At 43.7% G+C, this 16,846-nt stretch overlaps 3 protein-coding genes across 3 annotated transcripts in view; 1 reads left to right on the forward strand and 2 right to left on the reverse strand.

The window, feature by feature from the left end:
- Positions 1–16,846, reverse strand: part of thop1 (thimet oligopeptidase 1) — a 417,271-nt gene that overhangs the window by 255,715 nt on the left and 144,710 nt on the right. The window lies entirely within an intron of this gene.
- Positions 89–10,171, reverse strand: LOC310860551 (tetraspanin-33). Its single transcript, XM_083767529.1, has 8 exons — positions 10,069–10,171; positions 7,899–7,956; positions 6,358–6,482; positions 4,100–4,174; positions 3,218–3,313; positions 2,923–3,051; positions 662–823; positions 89–293 (listed from the first exon to the last, which is right to left on the reverse strand). Exons 1-8 carry the CDS (start codon positions 10,141–10,143, stop codon positions 144–146), a joined length of 870 nt encoding a protein of 289 aa, XP_083623655.1. The 5' UTR covers positions 10,144–10,171; the 3' UTR covers positions 89–143.
- LOC310860026 (receptor expression-enhancing protein 6-like) overlaps positions 13,240–16,846 on the forward strand; it is a gene marked incomplete at both ends in the record, with an annotated part of 58,956 nt that continues 55,349 nt past the window's right edge. Inside the window, one exon of the mRNA XM_083766789.1 lies at positions 13,240–13,372. Coding sequence (XP_083622915.1) covers positions 13,240–13,372 — 133 coding nt within the window. The remainder of the gene's footprint in view (positions 13,373–16,846) is intronic.

Here is a 16,846-nt window from a genome sequence, read left to right on the forward strand (position 1 = left end):
TGGAGGTACCGGGGGGTAACTGGAGTCATTCATCATTCTGGGTACCATGGGGAGTACTGGGAGTCATTCTGGGTACCATGGGAGGTACTGGGAGGTACCATGCAGGTACAGGGAGGTACCATGCAGGTATAGCTGCCATCTTGTCACTCGTCGTCAAAGTGAGCCGGGTACCAGGCGCTGTCCTTCCTCTCTCGGCTGCGGGACGCTCCTCTGCTCTCCTCGTAGAGCTTCTTCTGCAGGCGAACCTTCCGGATCCTGGAGACCTGCGCTGCAGCCAGAGAGATCATACACACCTGGAGGTAACGACAACACAACATAATGAACCTCCTGGAGACCTGCGCTGCAGCCAGAGAGATCATACACACCTGGAGGTAACGATAAGGTAAGTGTTGCATTTATGTAGAAAAAGGCGCTTTACATTCACCCGTTCACACACCGTCCAGTTGTGTGTGTGTGTGGGGCATAGCATAGCATACCTCCAGCAGCAGTGTGTGTGTGTGTGTGTGTGTGTAGCGTGTAGCGTAGCATAGCATAGCGTAGCGTACCTCCAGCAGCAGTGTGTGTGTGTAGCGTAGCATAGCATAGCGTAGCGTACCTCCAGCAGCAGTGTCTGTGTGTGTAGCGTAGCATAGCATAGGTAGCATAGCATAGCGTAGCGTACCTCCAGCAGCAGCAGGCCGGCGGTGACTCCTCCCACCAGCAGGACGTTGGTTCCCGCCCAGCGGAGTATGCTGCTCAGACAGCCTGCAGTGTGGACGTCCTCTGCTGCCCCCTGCTGGTCAGCCTCCTGCACGCCATAGCCACACATGGTGTTCAACACCGTCTGGAAGGAACATGACCATATATGGAGTTATTCAACAGGCCGTAGCCACACATGGTGTTCAACACCGTCTGGAAGGAACATGACCATATATGGAGTTATTCAGTTATTCAACAGTGGTTCCCAAAGTGGGGTCTGGGGACCCCCAGGGGTCCTTGAGGTAGTTCCAGGGGGTCCCCAGCTAAATGATAGTTTGCAACCACACGGACCCTTATGGGTCTGTAACTCTGAGAGTGTACAAATTTGTACACTCTCAGAGTTAAATTAACATTGATTTTACAATATAAATCGGGGATCCCAGAAACAGAAATGCCATTAAATGGGGGTCCGTAGACTAATGCATGTCAAACTGGGGGTCCTTGAAATTAAACAGTTTGAGAGTGAGTCACTGCTAGAGCCGTAAAAACCTTCTCTTATGGGTAGGGATGGAGCTCGTTAATTTTTATTGATAACAATTTACAATTTAGGCATTTAGCAGACGCTCACACATTTAGTGCCGGAAGTGCATCAAAATAGAAGCTCCGGGGTGCCAGAGTTGTCTGATCGCTTTTACTCTGAAAGCCATGAACCGGAAACACTTTCCTAAAAAAGTTGACTTTACAAAGTGACCTCACATCCCTGATCATCTTAATTTATTTTTTTACGCTCCAAAAAGCGTTCATATTTTGCGGGAGAGACGGATGAGGAGCAGAAATGAAGCGCCAGCATATCGATCCATTCATCACCACGGAGAGCGCCCTGGATTAGGAGATACGAGTCATTCTTTCCGCCGCGCTAACATGGGAGTCAATGACAAGCTAATAGTTGCACAGAGCGTTAGCGTACGGAAAGCGAAAAGCGAAATGCCAAAAAAAAAGGAAAAAATCTGAATATTCGTATCTCGCCCTGTGTCACTAGGACGTCGCTAGGACGTCCACAGACGTCGTAGGCACACATTTTTCGGAATCCTTATGACGGCCTCATGCGTCGTATGAACTGAAACGGTTAATGCAGAGCGATTTACAAGAACCCTAACCGCAAGAACAAAAAAGCGTGGGAATACATCACATAAAAAGCATTTATCATGAGCTAAGAACGTAACAGAGGAATATATATATAATTAAACTATACATATATACTATACTATGCTATACATATGTACTATGACGTGCTATGACTACATAACATGCTATAAGTCTGTATCAAAATACTAATATATATAAGTCTACAGAAATGCTATCTAAGGAGGTGGGGTAAGTGCTATGGGCCATTATGGTGGAGTACCAAGTCCCAAGTACCGTCCAAGTCTTCATATTTTAGCTTTTAGTCCCGAACATGTCCTAATCTTGTTGGATGGGATAAATTTACTCAAGTCGACTCAAAGTATTTTCATTTGTATTTTATGTAATGTGTGACTCGAGTTCAAGTGCAGTTTCAAGTCCAACACCTCTGGACAGTATAGTCTATTGTAGTCGCAGTCAGGTGTGACCTGTGTCTCTGTCACCTGGTTCTGTATCTTCAGACAGCAGGAGAAATGGTTTATTGTACCTGTTTCTGTATCTTCAGACAGCAGGAGAAAGGGTTTCTTGTACCTGGGTCTGTATCTTCAGACAGCAGGAGAAAGGGTTTCTTGTACCTGGTTATGTATCTTGAGACAGCAGGAGAAAGGGTTTACTTGTACCTGTTTCTGTATCTTCAGACAGCAGGAGAAAGGGTTTCTTGTACCTGGTTATGTATCTTGAGACAGCAGGAGAAAGGTTTTACTTGTATCTGGTTCTGTGTCTTCAGACAGAAGGAGAAAGGGTTTCTTGTACCTGGGTCTGTGTCTTCAGACAGCAGGAGAAAGGTTTTACTTGTACCTGTTTCTGTAACTTCAGACAGCAGGGGAAAGGGTTTCTTGTACCTGTTTCTGTATCTTCAGACAGCAGGAGAAAGCGTTTATTGTACCTGTTTCTGTATCTTCAGACAGCAGGAGAAAGGGTTTCTTGTACCTGGTTATGTATCTTCAGACAGCAGGAGAAAGGGTTTCTTGTACCTGGTTCTGTGTCTTCAGACAGAAGGAGAAAGGGTTTCTTGTACCTGGTTCTGTATCTTCAGACAGAAGGAGAAAGGGCTTCTTGTACCTGGTTCTGTGTCTTCAGACAGCAGGAGAAAGGGACTCCACAGGCCTCCACACTGGGGTTTTCATCTGAGCAGCGGAAGTAGACGTTCTCCGACCAGTCCTTGTAGCTCTGAACGCCACAGCACTGGAACTGAGCCAGGTAGCACGCACGCACGCACGCACGCACGCGCGCGCGCACACACACACACACACACACACACACACACAGTGATGTTCAGACATAAACATGAGTTGGTGTGACGTTTGGACAGACAGACAGACAGACAGACAGACAGACAGACCAGACCAGACCAGACCTTCTTCTGGATGAAGTCGATGACGTTCTCCAGGTCCATGTCGTCGCGGTAACGGACCACGGCTTTCCTCATGAACTTCTCTGTCCTGTCAATCACCTGAGGAGACAGGAAGTCAACCTTAACCTTAACACTGACCTATCAGTGAACAGGTAACCTTAACACTGACCTATCAGTGAACAGGTAACCTTAACACTGACCTATCAGTGAACAGGTAACCTTAACACTGACCTATCGGTGAACAGGTAACCTTAACACTGACCTTATCGGTGAACAGGTGACCTTAACACTGACCTATCGGTGAACAGGTAACCTTAACACTGACCTATCAGTGAACAGGTAACCTTAACACTGACCTATCAGTGAACAGGTAACCTTAACACTGACCTTATCGGTGAACAGGTAACCTTAACACTGACCTATCGGTGAACAGGTAACCTTAACACTGACCTATCGGTGAACAGGTAACCTTAACACTGACCTATCAGTGAACAGGTAACCTTAACACTGACCTATTGGTGAACAGGTAACCTTAACAGTCACCTTATCGGTGAACAGGTAACCTTAACACTGACCTATCAGTGAACAGGTAACCTTAACACTGACCTATCGGTGAACAGGTAACCTTAACACTGACCTATCAGTGAACAGGTAACCTTAACACTGACCTATCGGTGAACAGGTAAACTTAACACTGACCTATCGGTGAACAGGTAACCTTAACACTGACCTATCGGTGAACAGTTAACCTTAACACTGACCTATCGGTGAACAGGTAAACTTAACACTGACCTATCGGTGAACAGGTAACCTTAACACTGACCTATCGGTGAACAGGTAACCTTAACACTGACCTATCGGTGAACAGGTAACCTTAACACTCACCCTATCGGTGAACAGGTAACCCAGCACAGCAGCTGCTACCTGGACCAGTAGAATGATCACCAGGATACCTAGGAACTGAACACATGACATGTTAGCACACGCATGCACGCACGCACACACATACACATTACACACACCACACATAATGCACGCCCGCACAACACACACACACACACACACACACACACGTGGCTATAGAGCGTCGCAGTCCCGCCCCCTTTCAGAACAACGAGTGGCCCAGGAAATGAAACCCAATGTATTTTTCCCCATAGGCATTTCTTAAAGTATTTATTTAAAGACGGTTATGCCGCGGACAAAGCCAACTCGGATCGTGACAAATCATGACAATGAACAATATGTTTTGGGCCGATCAAATAATTTATAAGAAGAAAAACAAAACAAATAGTGTTGTCTCCTGCCTTTATTTTCTTCTTTCTAATGATTTGATCGGCCCAAAACATTGTGTTCATTGTCATGATTTGTCACGATCCGAGTTGGCTTTGTCCGCGGCGTAACCGTCTTTAAATAAATACTTTAAAGAAAAGCCTATGAGGAAAATGAACGGCGATTTCTTTTCCGGGTCTCTCGAGGGGGCGGGACTGCGACGCTCTATAGGCAGCAGCCATATTGTAAAGAAATTGGGCGTCTTCCATACTTATATGTTACCAATGAAGGCTCTGTTCCATTCCTATATACACTCACTCTGGGGGAGCTTCAAATTAACCCATTCTGACCTGAGATCAGATTCTAAAAAATGTCTGTTTGAAAATGACAGTTTTCTGAAAAAGCTATGTTTCTATGTCAGTCGTTCTTCGATTAAAAAAGAAATAGCACACCTACAAGCTCGTAGTGCGCCACTCGGTGGCGCGCTATGAGCTGGTAGATCTGCTATTTTTCAATAGCAAAATTATAACATAATGCTAACACCAAAATGGGTTCCCGCCCCAAAATGGGTTAAAATGGTTTGAGGACCACGCTGTGCTACACTTATTAGGCGCCATTTTTACACCGGGGCGGGTTTGAACCGGTTCAGCTATACTTTGGTTCTATAGAACCAAAATTAAGCATTACACTTGTTTACAAGAGGGTCCACCTTGTTCACGTACTTGTGAAGGTAAGTAAGGAAGAGGACGAGGCCCACAATTCTTTCCATTATTGTGCAATTATTACATTATCACTGCTGTGCAATTATTACATTATCACTGCTGTGCAATTATTACATTATCACTGCTGTGCAATTATTACATTATCACTGCTGTGCATAGAGCAATGTAGGCCTTTAGCAGACTTGGTGGCTTTGAGTTTTGTACTCTGTGCAGGCAGCGACCGGGAGCCAATGGAGGGGCAGCGACCGGGAGCCAATGGAGGGGCAGTGACCGGGAGCCAATGGAGGGGCAGCGACCGGGAGCCAATGGGGGTCATTATTGATTGTGAATCGAATTTTAATCCACACATTAATCATGTTACCAAGATTGCCTTTTTTCACCTTAGAAATATTGCACGAATCAGAGCCTATTTGTCTTTGGACGATGCAAAAACGCTAATCCACGCCTTTGTTTTTTTCTCGGCTTGATTACTGCAATGCACTTTTTTCTGGACTGCCTAAGAAAACAACTGACAGATTACAACTTGTCCAAAATGCAGCAGCCAGAGTTTGAACTAGAACTAAGATGAGAGAACATATTACTCCAGTTTTGGCTTCACTGCACTGGCTTCCGGTTGTTTTTAGGATTGGTTTTAAAATATTTTACTTGTGTGTAAAGCTCTCAATGGTCTCGCACCTTCCTACCTACATGACTGCCTGCCTAAATATGTCCCAAACCGCCCCCTAAGGTCTTCCACTGCTGGCCTGCTCGCTTTGCCTAAATAAATTGCACAAATAAAGTGTTATTATTATTATTATTATTATTATTATTATTAGAAGGGGGAGGGGCAGCGACCGGGAGCCAATGGAGGGAGCGGAGTGTGGTTGCCGCAATCGCGCTTACATGGGCCCCTCTCTCACATTTTGCTAGCCAATTACAATGTCACGTCACCCCCCTGTGAATGGATCATGTGTAAGTAATTCATCTAATCCTTTTTTGTAATTATTCTGAAACTATACCCTCCAATTTTGTAAAGTTATATCGATTACAGATTGATAATTCCGTACATGACGATGATCGATGATGAACAGAGGACAATGACTGTGTGTGTGTGTGTGTGTGTGTGTGTGTGTGTGTGTGTGTGTGTGTGTGTGTGTGTGTGTGTGTGTGTACCATCCTCAGCAGACAGCTGATGTTCCTCAGAGCCCCGAAACATCCGAAGAACGTCAAGAGGAACATGATGGATCCGACCGTCATGACGACCAGGGCGGGGTCTATCGTCAGAGTGTCTACTACGTCTGTACGCACACACACACACACACGCACGCACACACGCGCACGCACACACGCACACCAGTGTTGTTTTTGGCAGCATTTCTATTTTAGCTTAGTCTTTGGACTGAAACTTCATTTAGTTTTAGTCACATTTTAGTCACCTGGAATGTCTTAGTGTTAGTCTAGTTTTAGTCGACTAAATGTCATAAGATTTTAGTCGACTAAATCTACGGTTGATTTAATCGACTAAAATGTATTTTGGCGGGTCTTGATGCCGTCGTAATAAGTTTTTACACTTGCTGAAAATAGCCGATCTACAAGCTCACAACGCGACGCGTTGTGGGCTTGTAGATCGGCTATTTTCAGCATGCAACCAAGTGTAAAATGACTTGTAGGCCTACTGGATCTCTTGTCCACTAGTCCCTTCCTGACATTTTAGTCTAGTTTTTATTTGTCGACGAAATTGTCAGTATATTTAGTCTTAGTTTTAGTCATCGTGGCTTAGTTTTCATTTGTTTTTGTCAGTGAAGATAGGTTAGTTTTAGTCGACGAAAACAACACTGACACTCACGCACGCACGCACAGAGATCACATGCTCCAGGGACAGTGAACTATGTTGTAACAAGCAGGGCTGCCAACTTATAGAAAATGTCAGGAGTGAGACCTTAAAGTGTCTTAATGCGTTCTATAGGGGGGAAAAAAGCCTTTTTTTAACGTTGATTTGGCCTGTTTTAACGATTTTTTAATTCATGAGAAATTGGGGGGGGGGGGGGGGTTGGCGTGAGTGCGTGTGAAAAACGTCTCACGCAGTGTTGTCGACTAAAACTAAGACGAAAAAATTTCGACGACTACCTTTTTTCACTGACAAAAACTAAATGAAACTAAATTAAAACTATCTATGATGACTAAAACTAAGACTAAATATACTGACAATTTCATCAACAAATAAAAACTAGACTAAAATGCTCGGAAGGGACTAGTGGACAAGAGATCCAGTATAAGTCATTTTACACTTGGTTGCATGCTGAAAATAGCAGATCTACAAGCTCACAATGCGTCGCGCTGCGACGCGTTGTGAGCTTGTAGATCGGCTATTTTCAGCATGTGTAAAAACAGTCATTACGACGGCATCAAGACCCGCCAAAACACATTTTAGTCGACTAAATCACCTGTAGATTTAGTTGACTAAAATCGTATGACATTTTGTCGACTAAAACTAGACTAAAGACTAGAACATTCCAGGTGACTAAAATGTGACTAAAACTAAGTGAAAACTATTCATGAGACTATGACTAAAACTAAAATAGAAATTTGCTGCCAAAAACAACACTGATTGGCAGCCCTGGTAACTACATCTCCTCTAACGGGGCACATGAATAATAACGTTTTGTTATGCTTCACGATATGTTTATGAATATAATGTCCAGTTGACCTCTGACCTTTCTCCTTGGCGACCTTGGCGTACGTTCCCACAGCGATCAGCACAGCACTGGCTACCTGTAACATTATTCATTCATATATTATACAAATGCATGATTCCATTCATATTAATATCACACACACACACACTTTCTGGACTTTGAAAGCAGTTTTAGCTGCAGTACCACAATGTCCTGAGGTGGTGGGGGCGCTGATATGCAGATTATTTAATATGAGAGTCATTATAATACTGATGCTAGATCAAACCAGGCTTGTTTCCATTCCATGCCAGCTTGGAAAATCAACAATGCGGACATTGTAAAACAAAGTGGAAATGCAGGCCGCATGTGGCCCCTGGGCCTCCAGACACATTTAGTGAAGGTGGCCCAGGGGCCGCATGTGGCCCCCGGGAACTGAAGAAGAGGGAGGAATTATACAAAGTAGGGTGACATTGATGACATCACGATGAGGACAAAATCAGTTGAGCTGTTCCTGAGAGCAATTTCCATTAGAGCACCTTTTGTGGGGATAGAAAACACATATGGGAGCCCCAAAAACACAAAAGAATATGAAAAAGTAGAATGTTATGTTATAGGTCCTTTTAAAGACCTCCAGGCATACAGTATGATGTGTTCTCTGTACGCATGGTGGAACATTAGCACAGCTGAACCGTTTGTGAATGCCGGTCATTATTGTTAAAGGTATATTCAGTGATTTCACAAAAACAAACCTCAGGTTTCGTTTTTGGCTGGGACCTAAGCCTTTCATCCAATCAGGATAGAGAGCCAAAAATTAAACCTAAGGTTTTTTGACCCCCAGGGGTTAACTGGGGACAGGGAGGAACTAATTATATGGTCAGCACACTCTATAGTAGGGAGGATTATCACAACAAAACAAAAAAATAAGTGATATTTGAATTAAGTGAAATCACTGAATATACCTTTAATTCATGAGATGAATGCTTATAAAGTTTTAAACCTGCATGTTTACAACCTGTCAGAGTGATTGTTTCTGACATTAACCAAAAAGGTTTAATCAGACAGTTTTCTGAAAAAACAATGTTTCTATATCAGTGGCCCTCAAACTATTTGATGCCAAGGACCCCAAAAATGATCTGTATTTGGCCGCCGACACCCATCTGAAAATATGTTGTTCCAGGGACCCCCCATCTGAAAATATGTTGTTCCAGGGACCCCCATCTTAAAATATGTTGTTCCAGGGACCCCCCATCTGAAAATATGTTGTTCCAGGGACCCCCCATCTGAAAATATGTTGTTCCAGGGACCCCCATCTTAAAATATGTTGTTCCAGGGACCCCCCATCTGAAAATATGTTGTTCCAGGGACCCCCCATCTGAAAATATGTTGTTCCAGGAACCCCCCATCTGAAAATATGTTGTTCCAGGGACCCCCATCTGAAAATATGTTGTTCCAGGGACCCCCATCTGAACATATGTTGTTCCAGGGACCCCTCCATCGGAAGGAAGACTTTGAGTTAAAAAACCTTTCGCTCTGAAAGTATTGTATTTTGTGTTTGTTTGTTTTGTTTTGTGTTTTAGTTGTTTTATTTTTTTAATTTTTTTCTCTTTTCTCCCTTTTGTGTATTGTATTGTTTGATGGTATAGTTAGGACCCTCTCGAAAACGAGATACTGTATCTCAATGGGGTATTCCTAAATAAAGAAATTTCAAACAACATAATTATATTCAAAGATTTGTGCCACATTTTCACAATTTTTCAAAATTACAGAGGGGTTCCCGTGCAGAATGGGTTTACATTAACATACTGTAGAACATCAACTAGCTGATACTAACTATTACAACCTTTACGACATGAATGATGCAGTCGTTTTAACATGAGGAGAGAGAGAGAGAGAGAGTTTTAGAAATGACAATTCCCCTGTTTTGGAAAAGTGGGCGTGAACATAAATCTATGTGGGAAGCATTGAGCAATAACTGAATATGGAGCATCGGGCAAATATGTTAATCAGAACTTTATACCCGTGCAGTTAGAATAATTATGTTCTGCTGTAGCATACTGTAACATATTCTAACTATAGCAGACGATAAATAACGTGAACCTCCAAACATATAGCAGTACATTAGTAAATGGAGAGTAAAACGTATCCATGCAGAACACAGAGCAGTAGACTAATAAATAAAGATAACAGAATATAAATAAATGAAACGTACCCAGAAGACGTAGCAGAATATAAACAGTGTGTATTTAACGGCCCTGTATCGTCTCATAGTTCTGTCTGGATCCATGTTGGATGTTCTCTGCTCCCTCTCTGGAAGTCAGTGTGTGTGTGTGTGTGTGTGTGTGTGTGTGTGTGTGTGTGTGTGTGTGTGTGTGTGTGTGTGTGTGTGTGTGTGTGTGTGTGTGTGTGTGTGTGTGTGTGTGTGTGTGGGGGGGGCAGGCGTGTGGCAGCCTGCATGTGCATGCATTCTTCTACAACTCATGTCTCGTCTGACACAACTATGCTGCTCTCTCTCTCTCTCTCTCTCTCTCTCTCTCTCTCTCAGTCATCTGTCAACAGAATGATGACAGTGGGAGGAGGAGACAGTTCAACCATGAGATGTTTCAACACCCTGTGTGTGTGTGTGTGCGTGCGTGCGTGTGTATGTGTGTGTGTGTGTGTGTGTGTGTGTGTGTGTGTGTGTGTGTGCGCGTGTGCGTGTGCGGTGTACAACTTATTGTATCATTGACTCACACAATATGTTTTTCCATGCAGGGAACCCCAGAAACAAAACATGAAAAAAGAAAAAGACACCAGTAGCCTACTGTATCAATACAGTACTGTATTAATTCTAAGATATGCACAAAATGTTCCCGATGTTGTTTCTAAAGGTATAGGCTATATTGTAGCCTCCAGCCTCATTAAGTGAAGGTGGCCTTTACTTACTTTGTGTTTATTTGGACAGGACAATGCATGTTAAAACCCTTGGACTACCAATCCCAATTTTTTTGTTTGGGTAACAAATTGGCACATTTTTAATTCATCGTTTTAACATTAATAGAAAGATCTGGTGTTTTGAACAGATGTTTTTTTTATTTTTTTCATTGCTAGTGTATTCTCTCGAATTGCCACCAGATGGCGGGAACGCACCATTATGCTGATTTTGGCCAAAATAGACGAATCTTCCTAAGTCACTTCCGGTTCAACGATCAACAACATCCTGTAGTATTTTGACCCTAGTCAATAGCTTGGCTGGTCCGGATTGCTAAGCTAATGCTATATTTTTCATAACTAAGTCAAATTAACCTCAAATCAACCCCAAAACATCGCAAAATATAAAAAAAATTACAGCGACGCACATAGAGACGGCGCGCGTGCACGATAGCGCACGATCACGTGGATTTCGGCCGTTTTCTGGTAAATTACATCCAACATTAGTGATATTAGCGAAAAAATGCTCATTTTTGCTCCATTGAACCCCCGATAACTGACATTGATTGACATTCCGTTAATTCTGTGAACGGGAGGTTTGTATTTTTAGCAATGATCCGTTTTTTCCGGGGACGGTAGGCCAGGGGTTAATGGACGTCACATGGACGTAAATACACCGGATATAGTTGCTAATTTTCATCCACAGTCCTCACAGGAAACACAAAATGGAAAAACAGACAGTGGGATACATTTATATAACATTACATTAAAGGGATTGTGACATTAAAAAAAAGGTTTTGGAATTGTTCTTGTTTTTTTTAGGTTTTCTAATCTCAATTGCACCCAAAAAACATGAACTTTTAACATTCAGTAGATTTTCTGTGATCTGGGGTTTTCTGGCTCAAACAGGTGCTCTGATTTGCCGGCAGTAAGTGACATCACTTACTGCAAATCCCATATATGTCAATGGGATTTGCCAGCAGATGTCACTGTTTCACTGTGTTGCCTGTTTTCATTGTAGCTCAAAAGGCCCCAAAAACCCCAAAGAAAACTTCAGACCACAGAAAATCCACTGAATGTACAAAGTTCAGGTTTTTTGGGTGTAATTGAGGTCATAAAACCTAAAAGAAAAATGAAAAAGAAAAATAAATGAAAATGAATGTCATAAAACCTTTAAGGGAACACAGCATGAAAAAGGGTTACAGCTAAAATAATCATGAATGGTTGCAGCTTTGGTTTTCAAGCAACCATTTTTTCAGATTGTATTTAAAAGATGGAAATGTAGCACAGTCCCTTATACGCAGAGGAAGGCCATTCCATGATGCTACACAACTCTGTACTGAGAGGACATTTTGGCCCAATGTTGTTTGCCGGTGCGGCACTTCACAGTCTCCTCGAGTTGTTGCTCTGGTACTGATTCCCCTATCGGGCTTTCGTTTATAGCCATTTGTTCTATAGCCATTTGTTCTATAGCCACTGTCTCCATTAACAGGGCTGTGTCTCCTTGTCTCTGTCTCCATTAAGGGGCTGTGTGTATGTCTCCATTACAGGGGCTGTGTGTCTGTCCGTATGTCTCTGTATTTAGTCCTACTGTCCATGCACCACCTAAAGTGGCCAGCAGAGTGCAGCACACAGTAAAGTGGCAGTACAGTACAGTTGAGAGCACACAATGCAATACAATACAATACACCGATCACAGTACAGTAACTATAACAATATGTATAGTTGCACCGCTCACTTCACACAGGTGTGATTTTTAATGGAACCTTGATAGAGAGCTGATTTATAAGTTGGTTTTGACGCACGCTGACAAACAGGCCTCGATAAACAAACACATCACAGTTATGATGTCACTGGTTCAACATACTGTGTCACACTGTGTGTGTGTGTGTGTGTGTGTGTGTGTGTGTGTGTGTGTGTGTGTGTGTGTGTGTGTGTGTGTGTGTGTGTGTGTGTGTGTGTGTGTGTGTGTGTGTGCATGCATGTCATCCTGTTTACCTGAGCCAGTCATGAGACTCAGTGTCGCTAATCTGTCTGGACAGCTCCCCTGTCACTCACTATAATCACCTCTTTACTCTCTCTCTCCATACCCCTCACCCCCCCCCCCCTCTCTCTCTATCTCTCTCCCTCCATACCCCTCACCCCTCTCTCTCTCACTCTCTCTCTCTCTCTCTCTCTCTCTCTCTCTCTCTCTCTCTCTCTCCTCCCCTTCCCCCCCCCTCTCTCTCTCTCTCTCTCTCTCTCTCTCTATCTCTCTCTCTCTCTCTCTCCCCCCCCCCCCCCTCCCCTCCCTCTCTCTCTCTCCCTAACCAAGCGGATTAGACTCCACCGGTCCTGGCCTGCAGTGAGTGTAGTCAGCGGGTTCAGTAGTGTGTCAGTCAGTCAGTAACACACATATATGTCTTCGTCTCCCCCGGTGTCTCCGGAATCCTCCACCACCACCTCATCCTCCTCCTCCTCCTCCTCCTCCAACATGGGCCTGTCGGACATCCTGTCCAAGATCCGAGACCGAGCGGAGCGCTTCCTCAACGAGAAGAACGTGGTGACCGACCTCCTGGGGAAGCTGGAGGTGGCCACCGGCATCCGCAAGAAGATCATCGCTGTAGGTGAGGAGGAGATGTTTTTATACTACTGTGGCCTGAATATTATTGTCTCCACCAGGCCGAAGGCATGGGGAGAGAGTATGTTTTGCACTCCGTCCGTCCGTCCGTCCGTCCGTCCGTCCGTCCGTGTGTGTGTGTGTGTGTGTGTGTGTGTCCGTCCGTGACCAGCTAATCTCGGCCACCGTTAGCACGGTCGATGCCACATTTTGCACACACACTCCCTGGATGCCAACGATGAACCTCTGCCCCAAACTTTCCAGAACGGCCTGTTATAGCGCCACCAGGAGGCCGCTTGGTGCAAAACAAGTTTTTGCACAGTACACCTACAGATTTTGTCCAAACATCGCGCAAATTGTTACACAGTCTCTCTAGAGCCATTCAACGAAACCGGTCTTTCAGATTTCTCAGACTCCATCCTGATTGGTTAAGATTGGCTTCCAAAGTTCACAGGAGTGCTCAGTTTCAAACAAAATGCTGCAAATCATTAACACATCGCGTGATTTCCGTGAAATTGTGCACCCACATTCCCACTAGGCAGAGGACGAAATGCCACATGAACAATTTCAACTCAGCCTCAAGGTGGCGCTATAACTGGCCGAAAAGTGTTTTTACCTCTAACTGCACGGATCTGTGGATAACTTTGTATGCCAACTCCCTAGAGGCCAAGGAAAAACCTTTGCCTGGAATTTTTCACATTTGCTCATCCTGGTGGAGACCTGTGCCCAGAAGGGCACTTTTTCTAGTTAGATCTGATTACTGCTGTGTGTGTGTGTGTGTGTGTGTGTGTGTGTGTGTGTGTGTGTGTGTGTGTGTGTGTGTGTGTGTGTGTGTGTGTGTGTGTGTGTGTGTGTGTGTGTGTGTGTGTGTGTGTGTGTGTGTGTGTGTCCGTGATCTACATCCTGAAACACTCGTTGTACATCAGGGTTGTGTCCAGAAGGTTGACCTTTGACCTACCAGTAGATCTCAAAAATGTATAGTTTTAAATAATAACAAAACATATAACATAATAACAAAAAACATTTTTGCCACATAAAAAAAAGGTCCTGTCAGCTCAAACCCAACAACGCTGCCCGCACAGAATACAAAACTCTGATGCTGGTATTCAAAGCAACCAAAGGTATGGCTCCCCCATATCTTACAAGTATGATTGAACCCTACAAACCCTCCCGCGCACTCAGATCAGCCAACGCAGGGAAACTGGAAGTACCCTCACTAAAAACGCCGGGACAACGCTCCACACGTCCCAAACTCTTCTCCCTTCTGGCTCCAAAACTGTGGAATGCACTTCCCATTGCAGTCAGAACTGCAGCATCACTCCCAATCTTCCGCCGTAGCCTGAAAACCCACCTTTTCAGACTCCATCATGGCCCATAGCACTTACCCTAACCCCTTAGATAGCATTTCTGTTGGCTTAGATAGCATTTTTGACTTAGACTTATAGCATGTTATGTAGACAGCACTATAATTGTATTGTATATAGTCATAGCACGCCATAGTACATATGTATAGCATAGTAGTGAATATGTATAGTTTATTATGTATAGTGTATGTATAGTTTCATCATATAGATATTCCACTGTTACCTTCTTAGCTTACGCATGTTTCATGATAAATGCTTTTATGTGATGTATTCCCATGCTTTTGTTCTTGCCTAAATGTAAGTCGCTCTGGATTAAGAGCGTCTGCTAAATGCCTACATTGTAAATTGTAAATTGTAACGCAATACTGTGTTCTGTCCACAGTGTTGCATGCTGACTGTGCACAAAACATCTTTTTTTTATTTTTTTTATACATTTGTTTTATTTGGAAAAAGCAGTACAGTATAGACAGCATTTACATATATACACACATAGGACACAAGTGCAATTCCCAAGATTTATTTTCTCCACCCCTCTTCCCTCCCTCCCCCCTCATCCCCCCTCCAAGTGGCTCCATCTCCAGTGTCTCTGTATCAGTGTTGTTTTTGGCAGCTAATTTCTATTTTAGTTTTAGTTTTAGTTTTTCTCCTGAATAGTTTTCACTTAGTCTTAGTCACATTTTAGTCACCTGGAATGTCTTAGTGTTAGTCTAGTTTTAGTCGACTAAATCTACAGGTGATTTAGTCGACTAAAATGTATTTTTGCGGGCCTTGTTGCCGTCATAATGACTTATTTTACACTTGCTGAAAATAGCCGATCTACAAGCTCACAACGCGTCGCGCTGCGACGCGTTGTGAGCTTGTAGATCGGCTATTTTCAGCATGCAACCAAGTGTAAAATGACTTATACTGGATCTCTTGTCCACTAGTCCCTTCCTAACATTTTAGTCTTTTAGTCTTTAGTTTTTATTTGTTGACGAAATTGTCAGTATATTTAGTCTTAGTTGTAGTCACCATAGCTTAGTTGTCTCCACCAGGCCGAAGGCATGGGGAGAGAGTATGTTTTGCACTCCGTCCGTCCGTCCGTCCGTCCGTCCGTGTGTGTGTGTGTCCGTCCGTGACCAGCTAATCTCGGCCACCGTTAACCCGGTCGATGCCAAATTTTGCACACACACTCCCTGGATGCCAACGATGAACCTCTGCCCCAAACTTTCCAGAACGGCCTGTTATAGCGCCACCAGGAGGCCGCTTTGTGCAAAACAAGTTTTTGCACAGTACACCTACAGATTTTGTCCAAACATCACGCAAATTGGTACACAGTCTCTCTAGAGCCATTCAACGAAACCGGTCTTTCAGATTTCTCAGACTCCATCCTGATTGGTTAAGATTGGCTTCCAAATTTCACAGGAGTGCTCAGTTTCAAACAAAATGCTGCAAATCATGAACACATCGCGTGATTTCCGTGAAATTGTGCACCCACATTCCCACTAGGCCGAGGACGAAATGCCACATGAACAATTTCAACTCAGCCTCAAGGTGGCGCTATAACTGGCCGAAAAGTGTTTTTACCTCTAACTGCACGGATCTGTGGATAACCTGGTGGAGACCTGTGCCCAGAAGGGCACTTTTTCTAGTTTTCATTTAGTTTCCATTTAGTTTTCTTCAGTGGAAAAGGTAGTCGACGAACATTTCTCGTCTTAGTTTTAGTCGACGAAAACAACACTGCTCTGTATAAGCCTCTCTTTCTTCAGATGGGCTACATAATGACATCAAGTCCACACTTAGCATCAGTATCATTTCAAAGTTATACTTTATACAGTATACTCATATATGCCATCTCTCATTCCAAGGGCCTTTGTCTTACATGTAACACCATGCAGCGCTGCTGGCATTACATTCCATTGATTACATTCCATTGATTACATTCCATTGATTACATTCCAGATGCCCCTCAGGTATACATTTATAAACAACTTTCAGCGATGGGATAATACTATGTTTTGGGGAGTTCATGGTAGATCTTGTTGAGCTTCATGGTCATTCTGAAAGTAGCCTTGGGGTCCACCTATGGACCACGGACCCCTAGCCTGGGGTCCACCTATGGACCACGGACCCCCTAG

This window comes from Protomyctophum parallelum (genome assembly GCF_964188405.1).
Source record: "Protomyctophum parallelum genome assembly, chromosome: 6".
NCBI classification, from domain to species: domain Eukaryota; kingdom Metazoa; phylum Chordata; class Actinopteri; order Myctophiformes; family Myctophidae; genus Protomyctophum; species Protomyctophum parallelum.

Excerpts from the sequence above, each read along its gene's own strand:
- LOC310860551 (XM_083767529.1), bottom strand. The coding sequence starts at position 10,143 with ATGGATCCAGACAGAACTATGAGACGATACAGGGCCGTTAAATACACA. Across the intron at positions 7,957-10,068 it reads TATTCTGCTACGTCTTCTGG|GTAGCCAGTGCTGTGCTGAT; the intron begins GTACGTTTCATT and ends ATAATGTTACAG. Across the intron at positions 294-661 it reads CCGGCCTGCTGCTGCTGGAG|GTGTGTATGATCTCTCTGGC; the intron begins GTACGCTACGCT and ends CGTTACCTCCAG.